Genomic DNA, 22,512 nt, shown 5'->3' with positions numbered 1-22,512 from the left:
CCTATTTTGTAAGTTCAAAAGCCCCTCCAAAGTTTTGTCAACCAAATCTACGCCACTTTATGCGTGACATTAATTAATAATCGTTGCATTCAAAGCAAATGATGGTGTTAACGGACCGATGTTGATAATTAAATATTTTTAAAAGATTTCTTCTCAATTCAGTAACGAGGTTTTATTCATTAAGGATTTACATGGTGTTACGAAATAGCAATAAAATCATAGGCCTAGTTTTGAATCGTTAAGCAAAAAAATCAACAACGCGCTTCAATAAACACGACAAAAAATGACAGAGAATGAATTTACTTTCTAAAATTTCGTTTTATTGGTTTGAAGGACGCGAACATTTCTCGAATTATGGCCGTACATTGGATATATAATTAGCATTGCACCACTGTGGAAAAAGGGAAACAGGAGAGGGGGAAATGTATCGAGAACTGACGTTCTCAAATTGGCAAAATAAATTAAGTTTTGGGATAGATAGATTTAATAATATCCGCCACCGATCTGTCCGTCGTGACCTCCAGCTTGGACACCGCCGTAGGATGGGACGGCTTGGGGACCTTGGTAGGCGGCGGCGGCGGCGTAGTGTTGGACGGTTCCTGGTTCGTTGGTAAGGATCTTGGCGCGGAATCCGTGTCCGTCAGCGACGTATTGGACGGTTCTGGATCGGCCATCGATGTCGTGGATTTGGTAGGAGCCGACGGCGTGTCCCGGTCCCCCAGATTCGTGACGGCTGTTCTTGGCACCATCGTGTCCGACGATGTCGTATCCGAAAGCGTATTGTCCATGAGGGTCTTGTTTCCTGTAAGTATTGCTGACGCCACCGCCAATTCCGCAGTAGGCCAGACCCAGAAGGGTGGCGAGAATGGTAACCTAAAAGTAACAAAACACACATTGAATCACTGAGATAGTAGCCGAAAAGACTCGGCGTTTTGCAAACGCTTTTCACCTTAGCGATCATATTGAGTAGTTTTAGAGTTATCCGTTCTTGGGGAGTAGAATGGTTGTTGTGATTCGGAAAGTGGTATTGTTTCCTTTTTATACCGAGAGCGTGTCTCCCAAAATATACGACATTAGCTAAATTTATTGGGGTGTGAATGGGTGGAGTGGGCGCCTATTCACCTAGGCCCAGTTACTTTCACCCCATTTATTTCTTCATCCGCCGCATTCTCCACAGACACTAATTAAATCGATCTGACCCACATATTTGGAAAAATATTTGAGCAACCGCTTAACCAACAATTGCTTGCCGAAATAGTTACCGGATAGTTCAGACCACACTAACAATAACAACGATCGATAGTAATATTCTCGACCAGATGAGAGATTTATCGAAGATGATTCTCGAAAGAATTTTCGTAAATCCGGGGCTTCCGGTTTGACTATATCAAAAATGTAAAATACAAATATCTTTGGTTCAGATTCAATACATTCTCAATTTGTCCCGCTAAAAGAAATAAATAAATAATATTTATACCAGTACTATTACAATAATATTTGTTTAGTAAATATGAAATAGCTATACACGAAATCACAGGTTCTTGTTAGCCTAGTATATTGAAAATTCTAAAAGACTACCTGTTTACATATTTTTTCTTACTGCAGTTAGGAATGTAGATTTAGATAAGATATTACCGCGTTTCTTATTTCAATATGATTACCAACATTGCAGTTAGCACTATCAAAGGCAGGTATTTTTCTGACTCTCACGAAAATAAAGACAGCAATTAAAGTAATATTAGATTAGAGATTGTATAAACATTTTGTCTGGCACCAATTTGAAAAAAAAAAAACATTTTGTCTTAATTGCACCAATTTGAAAAAAACATTTTGTCTTGCACCAATTTGAAAAAAAAAACATTTCAGTCTTATCAAATTTTAAATAAACACTTTAATCTTTTCAAATTCGAAATAAACACTTTAGTCTTTTCAAATTTGAAATAAACACTTTAGTCTTTTCAAATTTGAAATAAACACTTTAATCTTTTCAAATTTGAAATAAACACTTTAGTCTTTTCAAATTTGAATTTAAAATTTAAAATTATATAGTTATATAAATCTATTTACACCATCGTCATTTCATAATAACATCGGCTTCTGCTATTAATATTTAAATAATATGCAAACAAACTCTCCATTTTGTAAAGAAAACTCGTAAATAAACATATTAATTTCCCTTTGTGCGAAGTCTGTAAGTTGCGATAATCGTTGTTGTTACCATAAGTGTCATAATGACCATAAGTGTGCCAATAAGAGCATTTCCCATATAAAATGTTCGATTTCGGTTCTAGTACCTCATATATTCTTTGTAATGCTTAGATCAAATAGGCCTTTCTATAAAGTAACATTGGCCTTATTGTTTGGTTGTTGCTATTACGTCACAGGTGACGTATCGATGAACTTCGACAAATGAGCTACATAAAAACAAGTTCAGCAAGCGTAGCTTATTGTATAGAGATGTTAGATGTTACGTATTATCTACTTTAATCATTCGTGCTTTAATTACCCAATCTTAATTTTTTTAGTATTAAAACGGAAATAATTTAATTTATTTTGTACAATAATTGGCCTCATTTGGTTTAGAAAAAAAATTATTTACTGTAAAGTTTCCAGTGTTGTAAGTCGGAAAATATTAAGTATATTTCCGAAAAAAAATAAAAAAAGTTTTAATTCCATGATTAGTCTAATATATTGTTTGCAAATTTAAATAAAGCAGAATTTTCGCTTCATTTTTTTTTAATCTAAAAGTAAAACTATTTACTGATATTAAACATTTTATATCGATAAAAAGTTAAAAACATTAAAATCACGTAAAAAGTAATTTATGTTTCAATTTTTAATTTTTCCGCAATTCGGAAAATTATCTGGTTATTTTTCCGCATTTTTTCCCCGGAAAATTAACAACACTAAAATAATAATAATAATCAGCTTAGCTAATACCCAAGGCACCACCTTAGGCCCAAGTCATCTAGCGACGTATAATGCCTTAAACAGGTGGACGGGTTACAATGCGTAGGTGGTAAGCTTTTCATGCCACGCGAGCCAACAGCTCCCTAGTACACTAACTATTACCGTTAACCTCAACAAGTTTTTATGGGAAGGGGAAACCGAAGAGCTCAGCTGGAAACCTATCTAACCAGTGGGGAGAAAACTTGCAAACTCAACGCAGAAGGAGTGGTTCCGAGTTATCACCCAGTGCCAGTGGCGTCGCTAGGGTGTTTTAGGCGGTGCTTGAGCCAACTGAAAAATTTCTGAAGCACCACCTAAAATTCAAAACTTTGCCAATTCACTTGGCGAAAAGTTTTTTCAAACTTAAAAATGGGCATCAAAATTTCATTTTTCCTAGTCGGCCTCAATGTTTCAACTTTACAAACCTTTTTGGGAGCCCCCCCCCCCCCATATCACTCAATGGGACACCCCTGACTAGTGCTTATGGCTTAAGCGCCACCAGTTTTAAAATCCTGGGGACGCCACTGCCCAGTGCCACAAGCTGGAATCGAACCCGGCTCCTGTTGCTGCGAGGCGAAAGCGCTAGGTAGCGCTAGTGAATCATCCTTGTCATAGGGCATGAGGGCCAGGACAATATTTTGAAATATGTGGAAGTTGCTTTTAATTCAAGTTAGGAACATGGAAAATAGAATTACTAGTCTGTAATTTTGAATCCCTAATGCTAACACTAACAGATGCATTCCTTTTTCGTTTTTTACGTTCCAAATGAACTAACAACGGCTTTAAAAGCTCACTAATGATTGGAATTATCAATCCATTATCTTTAATTCGTCGAGTGAAACATTCCTCAGAGCTCGCCTCGCCAACTATTTTAATTACTATTAAATTAATTACACTTCAGCGATTACATCAATTATCTAAAGCCCTAAGCCTTCGCTAGTAACTTTTCAGACTCCGCCCAGCGAAAACTGAACTCAAACCCAGCGTTGCCATACCAAGGAGGATTAAAGCTTTAATACTATATAGTACCAAAATGAACCATATTTCCAACCTATTGTACTATAATGGTACTATTTTGATATTTTCATTATTTCTACTACTAAAATAATAAGAATTTCTTATTAACTATACATAAAATCGTCGCCGGGTAGCAAAAACCACGTAACTTTATAGAGTTAAATTTGCCAGATCACACGATAGTCAATACCCTAGAAATCGGAATTTCTAATCGTAAACACATTTCTAAGAATAAACTTTGATACCAAACCTAAGCGTCAAAACGGGTATTTTTTTAACAACGTACATTTAAAAAATTCATTCCTACTGAATTATCGTACAATTGTCAATATCGTAGTTTTAATATCGTACATCCTACTGAATTATCGTACAATTGCCGATATCGTACGTTGAGATATCGTACATCGTATGGAAGGTGAAATTATCGTACAAAACGATAATTATCGTACAGGTTGGAAACGCTGCTCAAACCTCCTCACGCAGGGCACGCTGAACTCCGCGTCGTCTCGAGTATTTATATTTCTACTTCCTTTTTCCGGGAGCGAAAACGATGGCGTAAATTTCGTCACATCAAAAAGTGACGTAATTTAAGTAATGTCCTTTATACAAGGTATCATTGAAAAAATTATTGGCACACTTCGGGTGATTAAGTCACTTATGATCATACGTAATTTCTAATGGACAAGTTTCCAAGTTAGTTTGACTAAAGGTCTGCATAGCGCTATGAATGTAACAGTTTGATTGATTAATATCTTATCATTAATATTAAAAGCAGAAAAATATTTTAAAATAGATTTGGCAGGTGTGAAATAGGCGCAAAATTATCTTTATTTCATTTGATTTATTTATTTCATTTTTCAAATAATTTAGGATGGTTTTTTGGTTCGTTGTATTCTATGAAATAAAAAACACATTCTTGAGATTGTCGCGTTAAAAGATAATTTACCCTTGTTTGAAAATAACGCAACGAAAATTAGTCCGTTTTCAGATATTTAATATCGAAACCATGTCAGATTAAAAAAAATATTAAATCGGTTATAGTGTTTAACAAACACACTTATTAATATAACAATATCGAATTATACGTAAATTACGTTTATTTTCTATGAACTACTTTACTACACCGAGTAATTTAATTCATCTGTCAGCAATGGGGAAAATAATGGTAAATATTAATCGTAAGAGATACAAAATATTCCCACGAAATGAAGATGCGATTGGAGGCAATTTTGAATGTCTTTTAGAAAAAATATCAAAACTTCCTTGAGAAATAAAATTCCAAAAATCTCATTTGTTTTTCATTTTATTAATATCACGCAAAACCTCAACCTACATACAGGTAGATAGGTATAGAACAGGAAGCGGAAGTGTCAACATATCGGTGAACATTTTAAAAGGCGAAAGATAAGTTCAATAAATTATTTAAAGAATAAAAACGAAATATTTGACCAAAGGAGTAGATAGGCTCAGACATGATATCACAATTACCAACTAAGAAAAGTAGATTTGAAGATGTATTTAGTATCCTCCGTATTGGCCATCATGACCTCCAGATTGGACACCGCCGTATGACGGGACGGCTTGGGGACCTTGGTAGGCGGCGGCGGCGGCGTAGTGTTGCACTGTTCCTGGTTCGTTGGTAAGGACCTTGGCGCGGAACCCGTGTCCGTCAGCGACGTAATGGACGGTTCTGGATCGGCCATCGATGTCGTGGATTTGGTAGGAGCCAACGACGTGTCCTGGTCCACCAGACTCGTGTCGGCTGTTCTTGGCACCGTCGTGTCCAACAATGTCGTAACCAAACGAGTACTGTCCGTGAGGCTAGAATAATCCATCAAGCAAATTTAAATAAACGGAATCTTAAGATTTCAATCAACGTACTTCTTGCTTTCTATAAGTATTACTAACTCCGCCGTGGATGCCACAGTAGGCGAGTCCCAAAAGGGCGGCGAGGATGGTCACCTACGAGTAAATACTTGTAATTCCAGTACCCAAACACGCTGAAATACCCAAATGTCCCCCACATACCTTAGCGATCATTTTACGGAATAACTTAGTCTTTAAGAATTCGAGACAAATATAATACTCCTAAGCAGTGTGATCTCCCTTTTATACAAGGATGGAAGCATTTTTTTTATTGTTTTGGCGTAACATTCCAGAAGGGAGTGAAAATTTCCATGATGTTTAATAGGCTGTTAATATTAAGACCCATATCGCTTTCGTAAAATAATTATAAACGCCGGGGAAAAAATGATATTCGACCTTTGAAGGTGACGGTAAAAGAAAAATCAACAATTGACAAATTTCACGAAGTTTCCGGATGGGTGGTTCCGAAATACCGATGTATATGGTTTTTTCCCCTAAATGTATAGTGACATGGTCGTACATTGTAGAAATGACCACATTTATGTAAGGGCGATTCTAGGCTAAGTTTGAAACGAAATATCACGGATTCTCTAGACCGGAGCCGAAAACAAAATCGAAACACTTTCGACGGTACCGGCGGCACCGCGTGTGTGCTAATGGTGTCATTATTGGACAAAATTACCGAATTTGAAACAAATTTGACAGCTGAACGATATTAGAAAAATATTATAGAGTTTTCATAAACTATACAATTCGCCAAGTGTAAATGTATTACGCGAGTACGTTTGGGTGATTCCGTACCAGTCTTATTGTATTGAAGGGTTTGAAAAAAATTACAGTTGGCCCGCGGCTGCAAATTTTGAACGTCGCTCGCGTTTGGGATTAATTAAAATTCGAATCACGCTTCGATTGTCGTTTCAAGTTTTGCGGGGACGTTGGATTCACTTAACGGTGCCATCTAGTAACGCTTCTAAGAAATAGCGAAATACCTTAATTCAAATTAAATTTAAGTATTTCGGGTATATGGGATTAATAGCAATTTAATAGCGGTACTAAGACCTTTTAATAAATAAATTAATAATTAATAATTATTAATAATCTAATTATAACTAACGCTACCATAATATGTGACTTCTTCACTATAAAACTTAGTATAATATAATTAATTTATAAATATTATATTACTAATAAAAATTGTGTTTTCACATATAAGCATAAATTAAAATTAAAATATTTACAATAAGAACAAAGTCTACAATCAAAAATTAACATTACAAAGCCTACAACCAAATATTAAAATTACAAAGCCTACAACCAAATATTAAAATTAAAAAGCCTACAACCAAATTTTAAAATTACAAAGCCTACAATCAAATATTAAAATTATCAAGCCTATTAAATGAGTTATATTTCAAATAATACACAATGTTTCCTAAATATTGAATATAGAATTGCCTTTTGGTTAAAGGTAATCGATAATTCGAATATTAACAAACCAAAACTAACAATAACGCCAAAGGTCTGCTGAATTATTTTTAATATATTAGTGATAAAAAATTTTATTGTAAAAAATAACGAAATTAAATTAATTTTAAATGAAACTCAATGTTAGTTCAGGCCGTGCTAAATAGATGTCAGCACTGGAAACTTCTTTTGAAACTATTAAATGCGGAACGCTCGAAAGACTACAGCGACTCCGCCCTTCCGTTCCACTAAAAAAATGAATCTACAAGTCAATGGGAGGAGTTTCTTCCTTTTCAAACTAACCACAAAATGAAATAAATGCGGTTTGAAAAATTCATTTACTTGCATCCGTCGATCAGATTAAGTTATTATAAAAACGCCAAAGGAGAAGAAACCGAACATTGCGACAAAACTTGATCTTTTTTTCTCTAAACTCTTTAATCATAACTTGGGCTTGGGAAAAAGGTTATATCTGATCAATATTATTTTTTTAAGGTTTAAATCACTTTGTTATTAAAAACCACTTGAGGCTAGGCGTCGGTAAACTTAATGACCATCTCGGGCGTACTTTTCGAATTGCTTACTTTGTAATAAATTACTTAATTATGATGAGGGTCATTTTCAACCACCCAAGTAGAAAATGTGGGTAGAATGAATGTATATTAGAAAAAAATTATATTAATGAAATTAAATTAAACGTCCAATTTATTCAAAATGGGGGACAGATAATCATATATTAAATGGACGGGGGAAATGGTGAGATTGGAGATATGAGTACAGGTACACTGAAATATGAGTACAGGTAGACTGAAATATGTGTACACTTAATTATGAGTACAGGTACACTGAAATATGAGTACAGGTAGACTGAAATATGTGTACACTTAATTATGAGTACAGGTAGACTTAAATATGAGTACAGGTAGGCTGAAATATGAGTACAGGTAGTCTGAAATATGAGTACAGGTAGATTGAAATATGAGTACAGGTACACTGAAATATGTATACACTGAATTATGAGTACAGGTAGACTGAAATATGAGTACACTGAATAGAATTGAAATCGTCAAAAGCTTAATTGTATTTTCTAATTTTGATATTAGCAGATTTGAAAACGTCAGGAATTTTTACGTTTTTCCGCAAGTTGTCATAAAAAAACTTTCCTTAGTTAATAGTTTAAGTTACCTAGCTTTTATTGCATTGTAAAATATGAAATCAACAAGAAGAAATTGTAACCTGAGTTTAGAAAGTAACCATGTTTTGAATAATCTATTGTAAAGTGACAATATTTACCGTAATTCGAAATATGTATTTATAAATTTATAGTAGCTTGAAGTTACGATACTATTTGTTTGGAAAACTTTATAGTAACTTTAAGTTACGATACTATTTGTTAATAAAACTTTATAGTAAATTTAAGTTACGATACTATTTGTTAATAAAACTTTATAGTAACTTGAAGTTACGATACTATTTGTTTGGAAAACTTACTAGTAGCTTGAAGTTACATAACTATTTGTTAGGAAAACTTTATAGTAACTTGAAGTTACGATACTATTTGTTAATAAAACTTTATAGTAACTTGAAGTTACGATGCTATGGGTTTGGATAACTTTATAGCAACTTTAAGTTACGATACTATTTGTTAATAAAACTTTATAGTAACTTTAAGTTAAGATACTATTTGTTAATAAAACTTTATAGTAACTTGAAGTTACGATACTATTGGTTTGGAAAACTTACTAGTAACTTGAAGTTACGATACTATTTGTTTGGAAAACTTTATAGTAACTTGAAGTTAGATTTTTAAAGTAATTTGTTTTAAATTTGTTAGAAATTAGATACTTATAACACCATAAAAGCCATAATCGAACGATTTCGATGTTGTCACCGATTAACGAACCACTAAGAAAACTAGTCATAAACAAAACTAAACCAGCAACTAGTAATAAACGTGATGGTAGAAAATGAAAGATGAATTATGTATAAAATAAAAATTTTATTTCTCATAACACAGCACACACGGATTATAATAAACGCGATTACACTAATGACACACTCCGCCGGAGATTCGCCAGAAAGGAGGAGAGAGCGATACAGAAATGATACAAAATAATGTTTTGTAGAAAAGGAACGGCAGACCGGTAGCGGGCATCGCGGAAGTAATATTTACATCAGGCCCCGGAAACGCGAAGAACTGGCAAATGCAAATGGGGCATACACAATATTTGGCTCGCTACTTCACGGTTATTTGTACATTGAGAGTGAAAAATCAATGAACCCAATACGAAAGCAATAATATTAAATACACGAGATTTGGCGAATAATTGATTCGAAGAATATGGTACAAAAATGTCATTCCAAGATGACTCCGAGATAATGTCATGAAGGCTCTCCCGTATAAGCAAGTTCTGAAACGTTGCCGGAAAATTAAATAATGGAGACATTTATCGTAGAATGGTAGAAATATATATATAAGATAAAGGATTTCCTAATAAAACTAAAAAATCCTCAATTAGTACCTAGCTCAAACCACTAGTCGAAGCATTTACAAGGGATCAATAAATATACAATGAAATTATCGCGTTTTCAGTCCATTATCCAAAGTCGTGATTTTTCCAAGGTCGAGTAGGTCGGGTTTAATATCCTCCGTATCCACCTCCGTAGCCACCTCCGTAACCGCCTCCGTAGCCGCCTCCGTAACCACCCTCTTGTCCATCATGACCTTCGAGAGAAAATAGTAAAGATTACGCGTTTTAAATACATATTTCACGGTTTAGTGTAGGGAGCTGTTGGCTCGCGTGGCATGAAGGGCTTGCCACCACCCTGCTACGCATTGTAACCCGGCCACCTGTTTAAAGGCATTATAAGTGGCTAGATGACTTGCGCCTAAGGTGGTGCCTTAAGTATTAGCCTAGCGGATCTGGTCTGGTTCCATTTTTGTCCGTCTACTGACCTCCGTATTGGACGCCTCCCTTCGATGGAACTTTGTGGGGTCCGTGGTAGCTGGCAGCGGCGGCGTGGTGATGGACGGTTCCTGGTTCGTTGGTGTGGATCTTGGCGCGGAAACCTCCCTTGTCAGCCATGTAGTGGACGGTACGAGCGCGGCCGTCAATGTCGTGGATTTGGTAGGATCCAGAGACGTGTCCGTGTCCTCCTTTCTCGTGTCGGCTGTTCTTGGCTCCCTTATGGTCCACGATATCGTAACCGAACGAATAGTGTCCATGAGGCTGCGTTTAAGGGACAATATTTTAAGTAGGTAGTTCCCTAGCCTTAAAGGTGGAAGCCGCGTTATATCTTACGTCTTGTTTCCTGTACGTGTTGCTATGTCCTCCGTGATGGTGACCCGCCAAAGCGATGCCGAGGACGGCGGCGAGGAGTACAATCTAGACACGGTTGTAAATTCGGTCACTAAAATATGATCGTTATCTGGGAAGATTTTTTCAGTTTGAAGCTTGCGGAAAGCGAAGCTAATTCGAGGCCAATAAACACTCGGGCCAAAAGAACCCATTTACGTGCTAAGGAGAATCGCTTTTTCGTTTCTAGCGGAAAAGACGTTCGGCCGTACGTGCCATACTTTACCTCGAGGAACCGAGCTCGGAGATACGAGGTGGGTAACGACTGCCCGTCTCCGACCGCGCATTAGGGGACTTAAGAGAAGCGTTAAATCAAAAAGAGAAAGCAAAGACTTTCGGCTCGACTGAATACCGAGAAGAGACGCAAATGTGTTTCCGCTGTTTACGGCTGCTTGTTTGTCTTTCGGTATTCAAGATCCAAGATCGATTGGATTTGACGGAGGCAATGGCGGGGAAATCGCTCGGGTGGGATGACTGCCAACAAGCACGCCGAGAAAAAGGAGGTCATCCGTGGAAGAGCCCGCGTACCAGAGACGCTAGAAAGTGGTTATAGAGACACGTGTAGCTTCTTTCACTTTTGCCCCTTTTGGCGTTTCACGTTTTGAAATAAAAAGTCGATTTCCTCAGCCGATATCGTCACCGTGTCGCGAAATTTGACGTTAAAGAAATATTTTCATGTCTAGATTGTTAATAGATGATGGTTTCACCCGTAAAATCTTCGAATTTGAGATTGGAGATTTTGCAACATCGCGACATATAAATTTTGCCTCCGAAATTTAAAAAGTAGTTGAGGGTAAAGAGAATTTTGAATGTTTAGACTGTTAATACAGAAAAGAAAGATGGTTTCACCCGTAAATTTGAGATTAGAGATTTTGCAACATCGCGACATATAAATTTTGCCTCCGAAATTTAAAAAGTAGTTGAGGGTAAAGAGAATTTTGAATGTTTAGACTGTTAATACAGAAAAGAAAGATGGTTTCACCCGTAAATTTGAGATTAGAGATTTTTCAAATTGAATCTTGAGAAGGAAAGCTAGATATACCCTACGTTTACTTTAAATTTCGAAAAGTTTTAGTAGACAAGGAAGAAATTGAAAGATAAGGAGTTTTCTAAGAAATTGCTATAGAAACCAAATAAAGTTTTAACAAAATAAATTTAGAATTTCCACTGTACATTTCTTTAGTCTAAGTTGACTGGCCTCCTGGTTTCCCAAAAAAGTGCTGTGTTAAAAAAACACATTCCTGTTGTGATGGGCAACTCAAGAAGGCCAATTCACTCGGACAGAAAAATTTAATGTGGAAAAGAATTCAGTCCATAAAAGCAAATAGTCATATAGCCATATAGTCCGAAACTTAAGAAATCAGCATTATCTAGCGTTTCACCAATATTCGCGAGAAACCCTCGACCATTACCAAAAAGCCAGCGACATTCCGAAGTCAGCGAGACAACTCACCTTGGCGATCATATTTGCTTAAGCGAAGGGAAACTGAACGAGTAATCCTATCGAATTGGAAGGTGGAAAGTGAACTGTGGCCATCGGACATTTTCTCTTCGCTTTATATAGGCTGGAAGCGAAAGAAGAAAAACGGTCAGTAGCAATTGGCGGGGCTTAACCAGCGCTTCGAGGGTGTGTTAGCTTAACGAAAAAGGGCGGGTGTGGACGCGGTGTCACCCTGCCAGGAGCTCCGAATTTCGCTTGACCTTTGAGAAGACGGAAAGCTGGGAAGCTCGGCTGCTAATAGCCGTAACCCGCGCTGATTTCGATTCCGCTTCGCTGCGTCTTCTTCCCGGTAATGGCTACCCTCTCCTATTAAGATCCCTTTAGTTCGGCCACCGAAAGCGTTACAATTTCGCTCTCAATTGACGTTTATAGAAGCACCGCGTGCTTTTTTTTTACGTGTCTGCTTATTCCAATGGAAAGCGCGTAGAAAAGAGCTTCCGAGTTCGGTCTTTCGAAGCTACTGAAGCGTTGACCACAATCTAGATTACCGCAAATATGACTCGGTGCTTAGTACTATATTCCCCCGTCAAGTATGGAGGACAAACAAAAAAACAATATATAGGAAATGCCCAATTTCTATCCCATTTAGACGATTAGGCGCGGTCGCTATCGTTAGGTTTGGAGCCGCTCGTCGTTTTAATTAATTGGTAATGGTTTATCAGATATGATTCCGTATAACTCGTTTATTTACTCTGTAAAAAAGTTTAGTTCCGGATCAAATTGCGATCATATTTCTGTATTTTCGCGGCTCATCAAATATAATGATACCGATATAATGGTAATAAATAGGGAAGAAAATTTTATTGTTTGCGGCTAATATATCGTATATGATTACGACGTATCTGGAGCTGAAATGGATACATTCTTCTAGCTAGAATGTAACTGGTTTCCTCGAATTGTACGTACGATGAATACGTTAATTTTTAAGCGGTATAATGATGATTGTCAATAAGGATAACGTTTCACCATTAAAAGACGAACTCATTTGCCACTATTGTCCAATATTCATTTACATATTTCTCTTTAGCGAAAGGGGGGAAGGGAATTAAGAATGAAACTTGATTGGCGTCCTTGTAGAAATAAAAATGTAAATAAAGGCTGTAATTGAGAAAAATAAATCAAAATTAAATTAAGTTGCGGCAAACAAAATCAAGGTCAGTATTCAAATTATTACCGTACCGAAATGTTTTCTCGAAACACGTCACGAGTACGTTTTCAAATGTGTTGAAAGACAAGTACATTATTGGACAGTTAACAAAAAAAACGAGATATAATTTTGAACGACTTTTCAAAACTTAATAATTAAACTAAATGATGATTATTGAAAGATACGGATAGAAACCATACTGCTGTATTTAATATCAGGTTTTCTACCGAGACCTCAAAACTTAAAAACATCTATATGCCGATAACGTAACATTATTTCCTGGATGAATGACGAAATTCCATTTTGTACACTAAAGGTTTCATCTCGCGATGATTAGCTTAATGCGATATTAGTTGAAGGTTATCAGGCGTAGGAATCGCTCGAACCTAGACCCATTTTTCTTTCCTTTCTAACAGTTATTCGAACAATAAAATCGAAAACCGCAGCGAGTTTCACAAAGAATACTAAATGTTTGGATTCGATTCCAGTTTTGTTTACAAACGATGGCCCATTTCCCACCCTAAAGTGTTGCGAAAGAAAGATTACAAAGATCAGTAGGATCGCGTCAAAGATCCACTTTATCAAACAATTTCATACGTTTTGTAGAATTCCTTTCACGAATAAACTTTCACGCGGATAGTAAACAAAGTATATGTGCTTATTTTTTTAAATAAAGTATGCAATGATGTTGGATTTAGAAAGCTTTAATTAAACCAAATGTTAATGTGTATACAAATGTAATAAGATAATAATAATCAGCTAGGCTAATACCCAAGTCACCACCTTAGTCGTAAGTCACAAAGCGACTTACAATTCTAAAAATAGTTAAAACATGGAAAATATTTCAAAGTTATTTAAAACAGATTAATGTTGTTAATCTGCATCTTGACAAAATTTACATAAAGCTTGATATTTATCGTATGATAATAATTCGCGATCAATTGGGTCAAGATGGCGGACACTACCCGTTCACTATGACGTCGTGTCAAAGCTGCCTTAACGTGATAGCATAAGTAACATAATAATAATAATTATAAATATGGCAGTAAGGAAACATTATCACCGAATTGATTTTGCTCGTTATTGCTCAATTAAGGTTTAGCACCGAGCCCCCTAATGTCTAAATGTGTTCAAGGCGAAATATACTACTAGCAAGGACGATAATATACTACTAACAAGGAGACGACCCGAGGTGTAACGCACCGATTCTTTTCAAACTTGGGGCTTTGGTAGACCTTCATGTTATTTGAATAACCCTAAAGGGAAATGTCTCCATAGGCAACCGTTTTGCCATGGCAACCAAAAATGTTTTTGACAGCACAAAATGGAAATTTTCCCATCGAAAATAACATGGGAATCTGACCAATTTTAAAAATATAAATTTTTGAAAATGCTAAAAATAGAAAATATAAATAAAAAAATAAGGAAAAATTCGAAATTGATTAAAAATTTTACAGGTCAGATTCCCATGTTATATTCAATCGGAAAATATCAATTTTGTGTTGTCAAAAACATTTTTGGTTGCCATGGCAAAACGGTTACTTATGGAGGCATTTCCTTTTAGGGTTTTTCAAGTTACATGAAGTTCTGCCAAACCACCGAGTTTGAACAAAATCGGTGCGTTATACCTCGGGTCATTTCCTTGTAAGTTCGTTAGCGAGTCCTAGTCGGAGCTGGCTGAAAGTGTCATTGTGTCAAAAAAACGTTCGGTAAAAAAAAATTGCATTAACACCAAAAAAATGTCATCACTTATCGTTATTAAGTTACTTATGGTGATAGTCATGAGCACATATATGCTATAGTACTTCGATCTGTTAATGCGGAGAATTTTACGAAGCGTTTTATGTTGAAACAGGACGAAAACTAAGTGGAATTTCTGTCGACCATTTGAACTTCGCGCAACGATTTAACGGTCAACTTCTAGAAAATATTTTTTCAATAGATTAACGTTAAACTATTTATAGATTGTATTCAAATACAAAGTAGGTTAATCTTTATTTACGAGCTCTAACGATAGATGTCCATTCCCTCTTTGGTATTTTTAAAGAAAATTTACCGTACGTAATGTTATTTTTCATTGGGAAAAAGCACTTTCGCGATTTTAATGACGACAAATCAATCCGGTTTTTTGAAGGAATGAAAATATTAAACGAAAAATGCAAAAACGAACCCGGCCCGTTATATTTGGACTTCAATTCAAGAATTTCAACCGGAATAAACCAGCCTAATTAAAGGGGTGACTTAACTAGTTTCATTTCATTTTTGATAGCGACAAAAAAAACAAGTTGGCAAGCCAAAATATACCTCTCCTCGGAAGAGTTTTTAATTTTCAGTGAAGCGTAACTGTAGCCGTGGTTCTGCGGTAGAACGCTCACCTGTCGATAAAAAATTATACTACACCCAATGACAAAAAGAGGGCGCTTTTGGAAAAACCTTTTCCCTGATTCTAAGAAACTGGGTACGCAGTGATTACATCTGACAGACAGACCCACCCACAGACAGACAGACACGGTGGTTGTATAACCCCTCCTAGGGTACAAAGTCCCCTCGGAGAGGTAAAAACTAAACTACCGTTAAATATCAAATATTGGTGGTAATGAAATATCCAATTAAGGGAGCCGGCAAAACAAACCCAATTAAAAATTTACGGCCTACACTATGAGGTGCAAAACGATTAAATTATACGTTTTTTCCAGACACTATACGAAATAATCGACGCAATTATTTATCGTAATTATCAACCTAGGAGCTTATTACCAGCACGGTTGAAATGCGAAAATATTTTCCCAACAAATTGTTATTTTTTAAAAAGGTTTTTTCGGTCTACTGAAGCTGACAACGCTGGAGAAGCTGATGTCCGAAAATAAATTACAACTTAACCAAAGTTTACAGCGGCATATTTCGCAGTGTTACCGTCACAGACGACTAGTTGAGTAAAATACTCCGGGAGTAACTACTCTCCGGGAAAGTGGCTTTCACGACCGACCCTAATGCCCCGTGTTTGCGATAATTATTCGAATTTGCCGAGTTGAACTGACCACGAATCTCGATAAGGTCTGACACAATTCGTGATTTTCAACGAGCAAGGTTTCTTTATTATAAAAAAGAACAAAATACATTTACTTTGAGCCTATATAAATACTATCACTTCGACAATTTCGATACACGTAGAAAAGCTATAGTGGTTGCGAGAGCGTTTAAAGTCTTCCGCTCAACACGTCATAAGTTCATTTAATTGAAGGTTTAGTACTAACAAACGGAAATATTTGCTTTAACGACTATGTAAATATACCGTGAACATTGCGATTTCACGAAGTTTCGACATTGTTAATTTAAATCAACACATTTGTTTGTAATTTAACGAAAATTGGGTAAATAATACGTATTTTGTGGGATTTTCTTAAGCGTAAGTCGTCTGAACGCTAACGCTTGGAAGATTTCACAAAGCGTATTTATCAGGTGAAAAATATGAAAAAAATATCAACCTTGGAAAATTTATAAGATGCAAATTTTGAAAACGTATTAGACGCAAAATTTGGGAACACTTATTTTATTGCAACATATCGAATATCTAGTAGGTGAAAAATTTAGGTGAAAAATATGGAATATCTAGTAGGTGAAAATTTTGGCAGCACTTAATAGATGCAAAATATGGAAAATCTAGTAGGTGAAAAATTTAGGTGCAAAATATCGAAAATCTGGTAGGTGAAAAATTAAGGCGCAAAATATCGAAAATCTAGTAGGTTAAAAATTTGGGAACACTTATTAGATGCAAAATATCTAAAATCTAATAGGTGAAAAATTTGGGAAAAATTATCAAATCAAATAATAAAATATTTTATTATAAAGTTTTGTTTTGTTAGAGGGCCCAGTCATCATGCGACTTATAGCCCTCTTTAAATTAGTTTTAAAAAATATTTTTTTAATAATAGGGTAGTTGTATAATTAAAAGTAGTATAAGAAAAAATATGTTATAATACCAAAAAAAAATTGTTTTAAAAAGTACTAACTTATCACACTATTTTGTCTGGCACGAATGTTTTTAGAATTTTTTTTAGACCTTTTTTTGTTTTAAGCGAGGAGATAGTCATTATAAAAAAAATTCAGTTACGTTTCTTTATTAGATGCAATATTCCGAAAAAATTTCAGTGGAAAATTTATAAAAATAGTAGATGAAAATTTTTGTAAAATAACAAGTGAATTTTTTTTTGTAAATTAACAGGTGAAATTTTTGTAAATTAACAGGTGAAAAAATTAGATAACAGGTGAAAAAATTAGTAAAATAACATGTGAATTTTTTTGTAAATTAACAGGTGAAAAAATTAGTTAAATAACAGGTGAAACATTTAGTAAAATAGTAGGTGAAATTTTTTTAAAATAACAGGTGGAAAATTAAGTAAATTAACAGGTGAAAAATTTTGTAAAATAACTGGTGAAAATGTTTGTAAAATAACAGGTGGAAAATTAAGTAAATTAACAGGTGTAAAATTTAGTAAAATAACCGGTGAAAATGTTTGTAAAATAACAGGTGGAAAATTAAGTAAATTAACAGGTCAAAAATTTTGTAAAATAACCGATGAAAATGTTTGTAAATTAACAGGTAAAAAAAATTAGTAGATTAAAAGCAGAATTTTTTAAATTTAAAATGTTGTCAGCTGAATCGTTGAAATTAAATGAAACACGAAAATTTCATACAGTATGAACATCATTTCTAAATGACGAAATGGATGGATAAGTATAGGCGCGTAGAAAAATAAACCAAGATAAACTCCATTATTCTTTGACAGATAAGCCGTCTTTGGGGGCATAATCAACATACGGGGTCATTCAGAAAAATCACGACAGCGGATCGCCTGGAAGATCGAAATTGAAAAGTCTGGAAAAAGGATTCGATGGAGTGCAGCGAGAAGAGAAAAAATGGTTCACAGTGTGTAATCATTGGAACGTGAAATTTGATAAGAACGCTAAGCAGGGGAGAGAGATAGAACGGACGTGTTGATGCGAATGGTTAAAAGTCACTGAGAGCCCAAAAGACATTCACGACGACGCCACGTATCGGAGTGAAGTCACGGAATGAGCTACGGCATTCAATAACGGGACACAATAGAATATCCCAGAAGAACAGACTGGTGGTCAACTCGAGGATAACGACGTAAACATCATCCATTTATGAACCCCTAGTTTTGTTATGAAAAGACAGAAGATATTGTGGCAAGAATGACAAAAGCTCGAATAACAAACGAAGTTCTACGAAATACAAAATAATTCCACGAACGTCCACCTCCAGATGTTGAAAGTAGTCTTTTGAGGAAACTCGTTTTAAAAGCCATCTAGAAAAGGTCTTCCTACTAAACAGACCGTTTCATTACCGTTACTTACTAAAGTTGCCCCGGGTGATTGTTGAAACCCGCACTGAATTGTCGTACTTCTAAGGCAATCTAATAGAAAAATCAATTACTGGCTAGTCTTAGAATCGTTGTTACGCAAGAACCAAGTTTGAAATCTACATTCTACATCCTTTATAAATAATAGCGATTTTTTTGGAAAACAGAAATAATATATAATACAAAATGGTCGCCTTTCATATTTAAATTTATTTTGACTAGCTCGAGTGAATAGTACGTAAATTGTGAGGTATTTGGTAACCAATTATATAAGTAGCAAAAACCAATGCATATATTTGAAAGTGTTGTAACTGAATAAAAAACGTATTAATTTTCTATAGACGGAATTTCGTAGAATTAAAAAGCTTTACGCCGATATAAAATTAATACAAAAATGTTAGTATTACAACTAGAACTGAACTATATCTTATTAAGAGGACTATAATACCATATATTATTTATTATATTATTATAGTTTACTTATAAGTTATTATTTACTAACTAGAAGTACAAATTATTAATATATTAATAACTAATTAATAAATATTCCAGGGTGTGACGTTACTAGATTTGAATTAAAGCAAATTGACGAATCGAGCCAACAAGAATTAACCAAATAGGAATGTTGCGCTGCGAGATGTCGCTTCCTCCGAGTTCTGTTAAAATTGCTTTCCAATTTCCGAAAGTTTGCAATCGCGATCATGTGCTAAAGAAAAAATCCGAATAAAAAACTTACTACACCCATTAAAACTAGGCATCCAGATAATTTCATTTCACAATACATGTATATAGATTTTATAAAGTGAACTCTTTAAGGAAGTCACGTTTTTTTTCGAGTTGTCTGAGATATATATATAAAAAAAGCTATAAAATCCGTTATGCTTTGTCAGCCGTAGGCCACATCAATTTTCATCTGATTAAAAAATTGATTTCCCCCAACTTTCTGTATTATTAACTGGGTTTAAACCCGACCTCTTCGTCGAACTAGAAAGTTGAAAGAAATTGAGAGAGCTAAATACGTGTTTTTTTTTAATATTCAGCACGAGGTCAATTTGAATTAATTACCTGTAACAATAAGGCGATAAAGGTAATTGAATATTTGATTTGTTCATTTAATTTCATGAATGAATTAGAAAATAACAGTTGATATGTTGTATAAGTGTTCAAACTGTAATAAAATGATATAAAAATAGAATTTCTAAGGCGCTATAAGTATTAAGAACGATGACTTAAGTGTGGCTAAATAATGTTTATAAAATAATTAAAGGTGTAAATATAAAATTTCCAATTTGACAAATTAAAACCAACCCCATCCATTTATCTTAGGCAGGAATCCATACCTCTACTTGGAATGCTTATCCTGCCGTATCGCGTATGATAAGATCGCTCTGACGGCTTTGGCCCCGCCTACGAGAGAAAAAATCCCCTTTGCACGAGCTCCCCTCTCACGTAGTTGTTTGTTAATTTAACATAGTGACGTCATAAAAATCGTCAGCCACATTGAGACAAAAATCTGCCGCGGTAAGCATTCCAAGTAGAGGTATGGATTCCTGTCTTAGGCCATTCTCATAAACAATAGATTTAAAATTTGGCAAAAATGTAAGTTTTTGAGTGGTGTCGTCAAATTAAAATTTATTAGAAAGTTAATAAAAAATATTGAGAATTCATATCAAAGTTTTATATCCGAAAAAGCAAACGAAACATATTCTCCTGATCAGAAGCTTAGCCCGAGGTTCGCAGGGGTTACTACCGTTATACTTGCAGTCAAAACAAAAAGGTATACGATTAAAACTATCCTGTAGGGGAGGGTAGGAAGAGATATGGGTCTATGTAAAGTGTGTTCATAGTTATAGTTAGGACATACACAGTCCGCTATTTTGTAAAAACAATTCCCAAAGAACTTATAACTGACACCTCGACAGCTAAATGGCACTGTAGGCGATCCAGTCTACGGAAAACCCCCGTGTTCCGTCTGACAGTATCTTTCCTTAATGCTTAAGCTCCTTTAAAAATTGAAATTGAAAATTGCTGGAAGCTATCTCAACATCGATTTTCAAAGTACAATGAGCAATAAAGTGTTTCGTGAAAGGATAATTTCATTTCTCGATGATACCTCCTATTATATATCGGTTTGACTTTTCTCGTAGCGTGAAGCGCGAAAACTATAATTTGGAAACGGATGAGCCCCCCAGTTGTCGCCAATGAAGTGTATTATTAGGATTGTTCCGTCAACGCCTTATTTACAAGCGCTTTCCCTTCGGGTACAAATTACAAATAAACAATAGCTGAAGAGTAGTTCCTTCCGACAGCGCCAACCGGTTCAGGAACCTGAGAATTTCCCAGGCTAAAAGGTCAAGCAATCAACGCAAACAAAAAACCCTTGATGCGTTCGCGAAATTGCCCAGGAAGGAACTATTAGGTGCGTTATAATACTCCGTGGGACCGCGCCGTTTTGTCAAAGGAAAGACTTGGAAATGGGCTTGGTAATTTACCTAATTTAAATAATCGATGGACCTGACAAAAATGTCATCTAGGGGTGATTTTTCCTCTTCAAAGAACTATAATTGTTTCAAGGAATAGCTCGAAACAGTAAAAATACATTATAACCGAGATATCAACTTTTAGCTATCAAAAACACATTTAATCTTAACGAATTTCCTTCAGTGTTAATGTAAAATGATTATCAGAAACGAAATTTTAAAAATTATCAGAAATGAAATTTTTTAAATTATCAGAAACGAAATTTTAAAAATTATCAGATACGAAATTTCTGAATTATCAGAAACGAAATTTTAAAAATTATCAGAAACGAAATTTTCTAAATTATCAGAAACGAAATTTTCTAAATTATCAGAAACGAAATTTTCTAAATTATCAGAAACGAAATTTTAAAAATGATCAGAAACGAAACTTTTTCAATTATCAGAAACGAAATTTTCTAAATTATCAGAAATGAAATTTTCTAAATTATCAGAAACAAAATTTTAAAAATTATCAGAAACGAAATTTTTTAAATTATCAGATACGAAATTTTCTATATTATCAGAAACGAAATTTTCTAAATTATCAGATACGAAATTTTTTTAAATCGCCAGATGTGAAATTTTAAAAATCATCAGATACGAAACTTTAAAAATTATCAGATACGGAAATTTAAAAAATTGTTAGATACTAAAATATCAAAATTATCAGATACGAAATTTTAATTTTTATCTTCAAGGAACTATAATTGTTTCAAGGAATACGTTGAAACAAAAAATCAATTACAATCGAGACTTAAACTTTGAGTTATCAAAATATTTTAAACCATGTATCGAATTTCCTCAAGATAGAGATTGGAGTGCAACACTTTCACCACGCAATCGACCAATTTATCTTTGTCATTTCTTCGGACCGATTTACTTCATAAAAAACGCGTTACTTACCATAATACTAATAAAGTCTAATCATTTAAAAAGGGGTTTCGACTTCGCTACGTGGTACAATAGAAAACCAGCTGATTTCGTTTAATTTTAATAATTTGAAAAATCGAAAGTTTCTATATGCTGGGTCGGTCCCAATACTATCAGGTTCAAAAATTATAAAAAGTAAAATAAAATTATCAAATCTAGGAAAATTTTTAAATAAGCAACACAAAAATGTTTAAATTATCAAGTTTATAAAAATAAAAAAATTAACTTATCATATCTACGAAAATTTTAACTTATCATATTTACAAAAATGTTTAAATTATCAAGTCTATAAAAAAATTAACTTATAATATCTACGAAAATTTTAACTTATCATATCTACAAAAATGTTTAAATTATCAAGTCTATGAAAAATTAA

General features: G+C 34.6%; 3 protein-coding genes across 3 annotated transcripts; all 3 read right to left on the bottom strand.

Annotated features, from left to right (window-relative positions):
• Positions 1-483: 483 nt before the first annotated feature.
• LOC149925638 (adult-specific rigid cuticular protein 15.7-like) lies at positions 484-961 on the bottom strand. The gene is made up of 2 exons (XM_090161797.1): positions 950-961; positions 484-873 (listed from the first exon to the last, which is right to left on the bottom strand). The coding sequence occupies exons 1-2, from the start codon at positions 959-961 to the stop codon at positions 484-486; spliced, it is 402 nt and encodes a 133-aa protein (XP_090017923.1).
• A 4,492-nt stretch (positions 962-5,453) lies between these two features.
• Positions 5,454-6,016, bottom strand: LOC149925637 (adult-specific rigid cuticular protein 15.7-like). Its single transcript, XM_090159943.1, has 3 exons — positions 5,995-6,016; positions 5,848-5,928; positions 5,454-5,787 (listed from the first exon to the last, which is right to left on the bottom strand). Exons 1-3 carry the CDS (start codon positions 6,004-6,006, stop codon positions 5,485-5,487), a joined length of 396 nt encoding a protein of 131 aa, XP_090016069.1. The 5' UTR covers positions 6,007-6,016; the 3' UTR covers positions 5,454-5,484.
• A 3,862-nt stretch (positions 6,017-9,878) lies between these two features.
• On the bottom strand, positions 9,879-12,174 carry LOC149925636 (uncharacterized). Its single transcript, XM_090159942.1, has 4 exons — positions 12,106-12,174; positions 10,599-10,682; positions 10,253-10,526; positions 9,879-10,021 (listed from the first exon to the last, which is right to left on the bottom strand). The coding sequence occupies exons 1-4, from the start codon at positions 12,115-12,117 to the stop codon at positions 9,936-9,938; spliced, it is 456 nt and encodes a 151-aa protein (XP_090016068.1). The 5' UTR covers positions 12,118-12,174; the 3' UTR covers positions 9,879-9,935.
• Between the last annotated feature and the right edge of the window lie 10,338 nt (positions 12,175-22,512).

This window comes from Leiobunum rupestre, chromosome 10, assembly GCF_980474605.1.
Source record: "Leiobunum rupestre chromosome 10, qqLeiRupe1.1.hap1, whole genome shotgun sequence".
NCBI lineage: Eukaryota > Metazoa > Arthropoda > Arachnida > Opiliones > Sclerosomatidae > Leiobunum > Leiobunum rupestre.
This window is presented reverse-complemented; position numbering and strand designations above follow the sequence as displayed.

Excerpts from the sequence above, each read along its gene's own strand:
- LOC149925637 (XM_090159943.1), bottom strand. Across the intron at positions 5,788-5,847 it reads ATACTTATAGAAAGCAAGAA|CCTCACGGACAGTACTCGTT; the intron begins GTACGTTGATTG and ends GGATTATTCTAG.
- LOC149925636 (XM_090159942.1), bottom strand. Across the intron at positions 10,527-10,598 it reads ACACGTACAGGAAACAAGAC|CCTCATGGACACTATTCGTT; the intron begins GTAAGATATAAC and ends CCTTAAACGCAG. Across the intron at positions 10,022-10,252 it reads GGGAGGCGTCCAATACGGAG|GTCATGATGGACAAGAGGGT; the intron begins GTCAGTAGACGG and ends TTTCTCTCGAAG.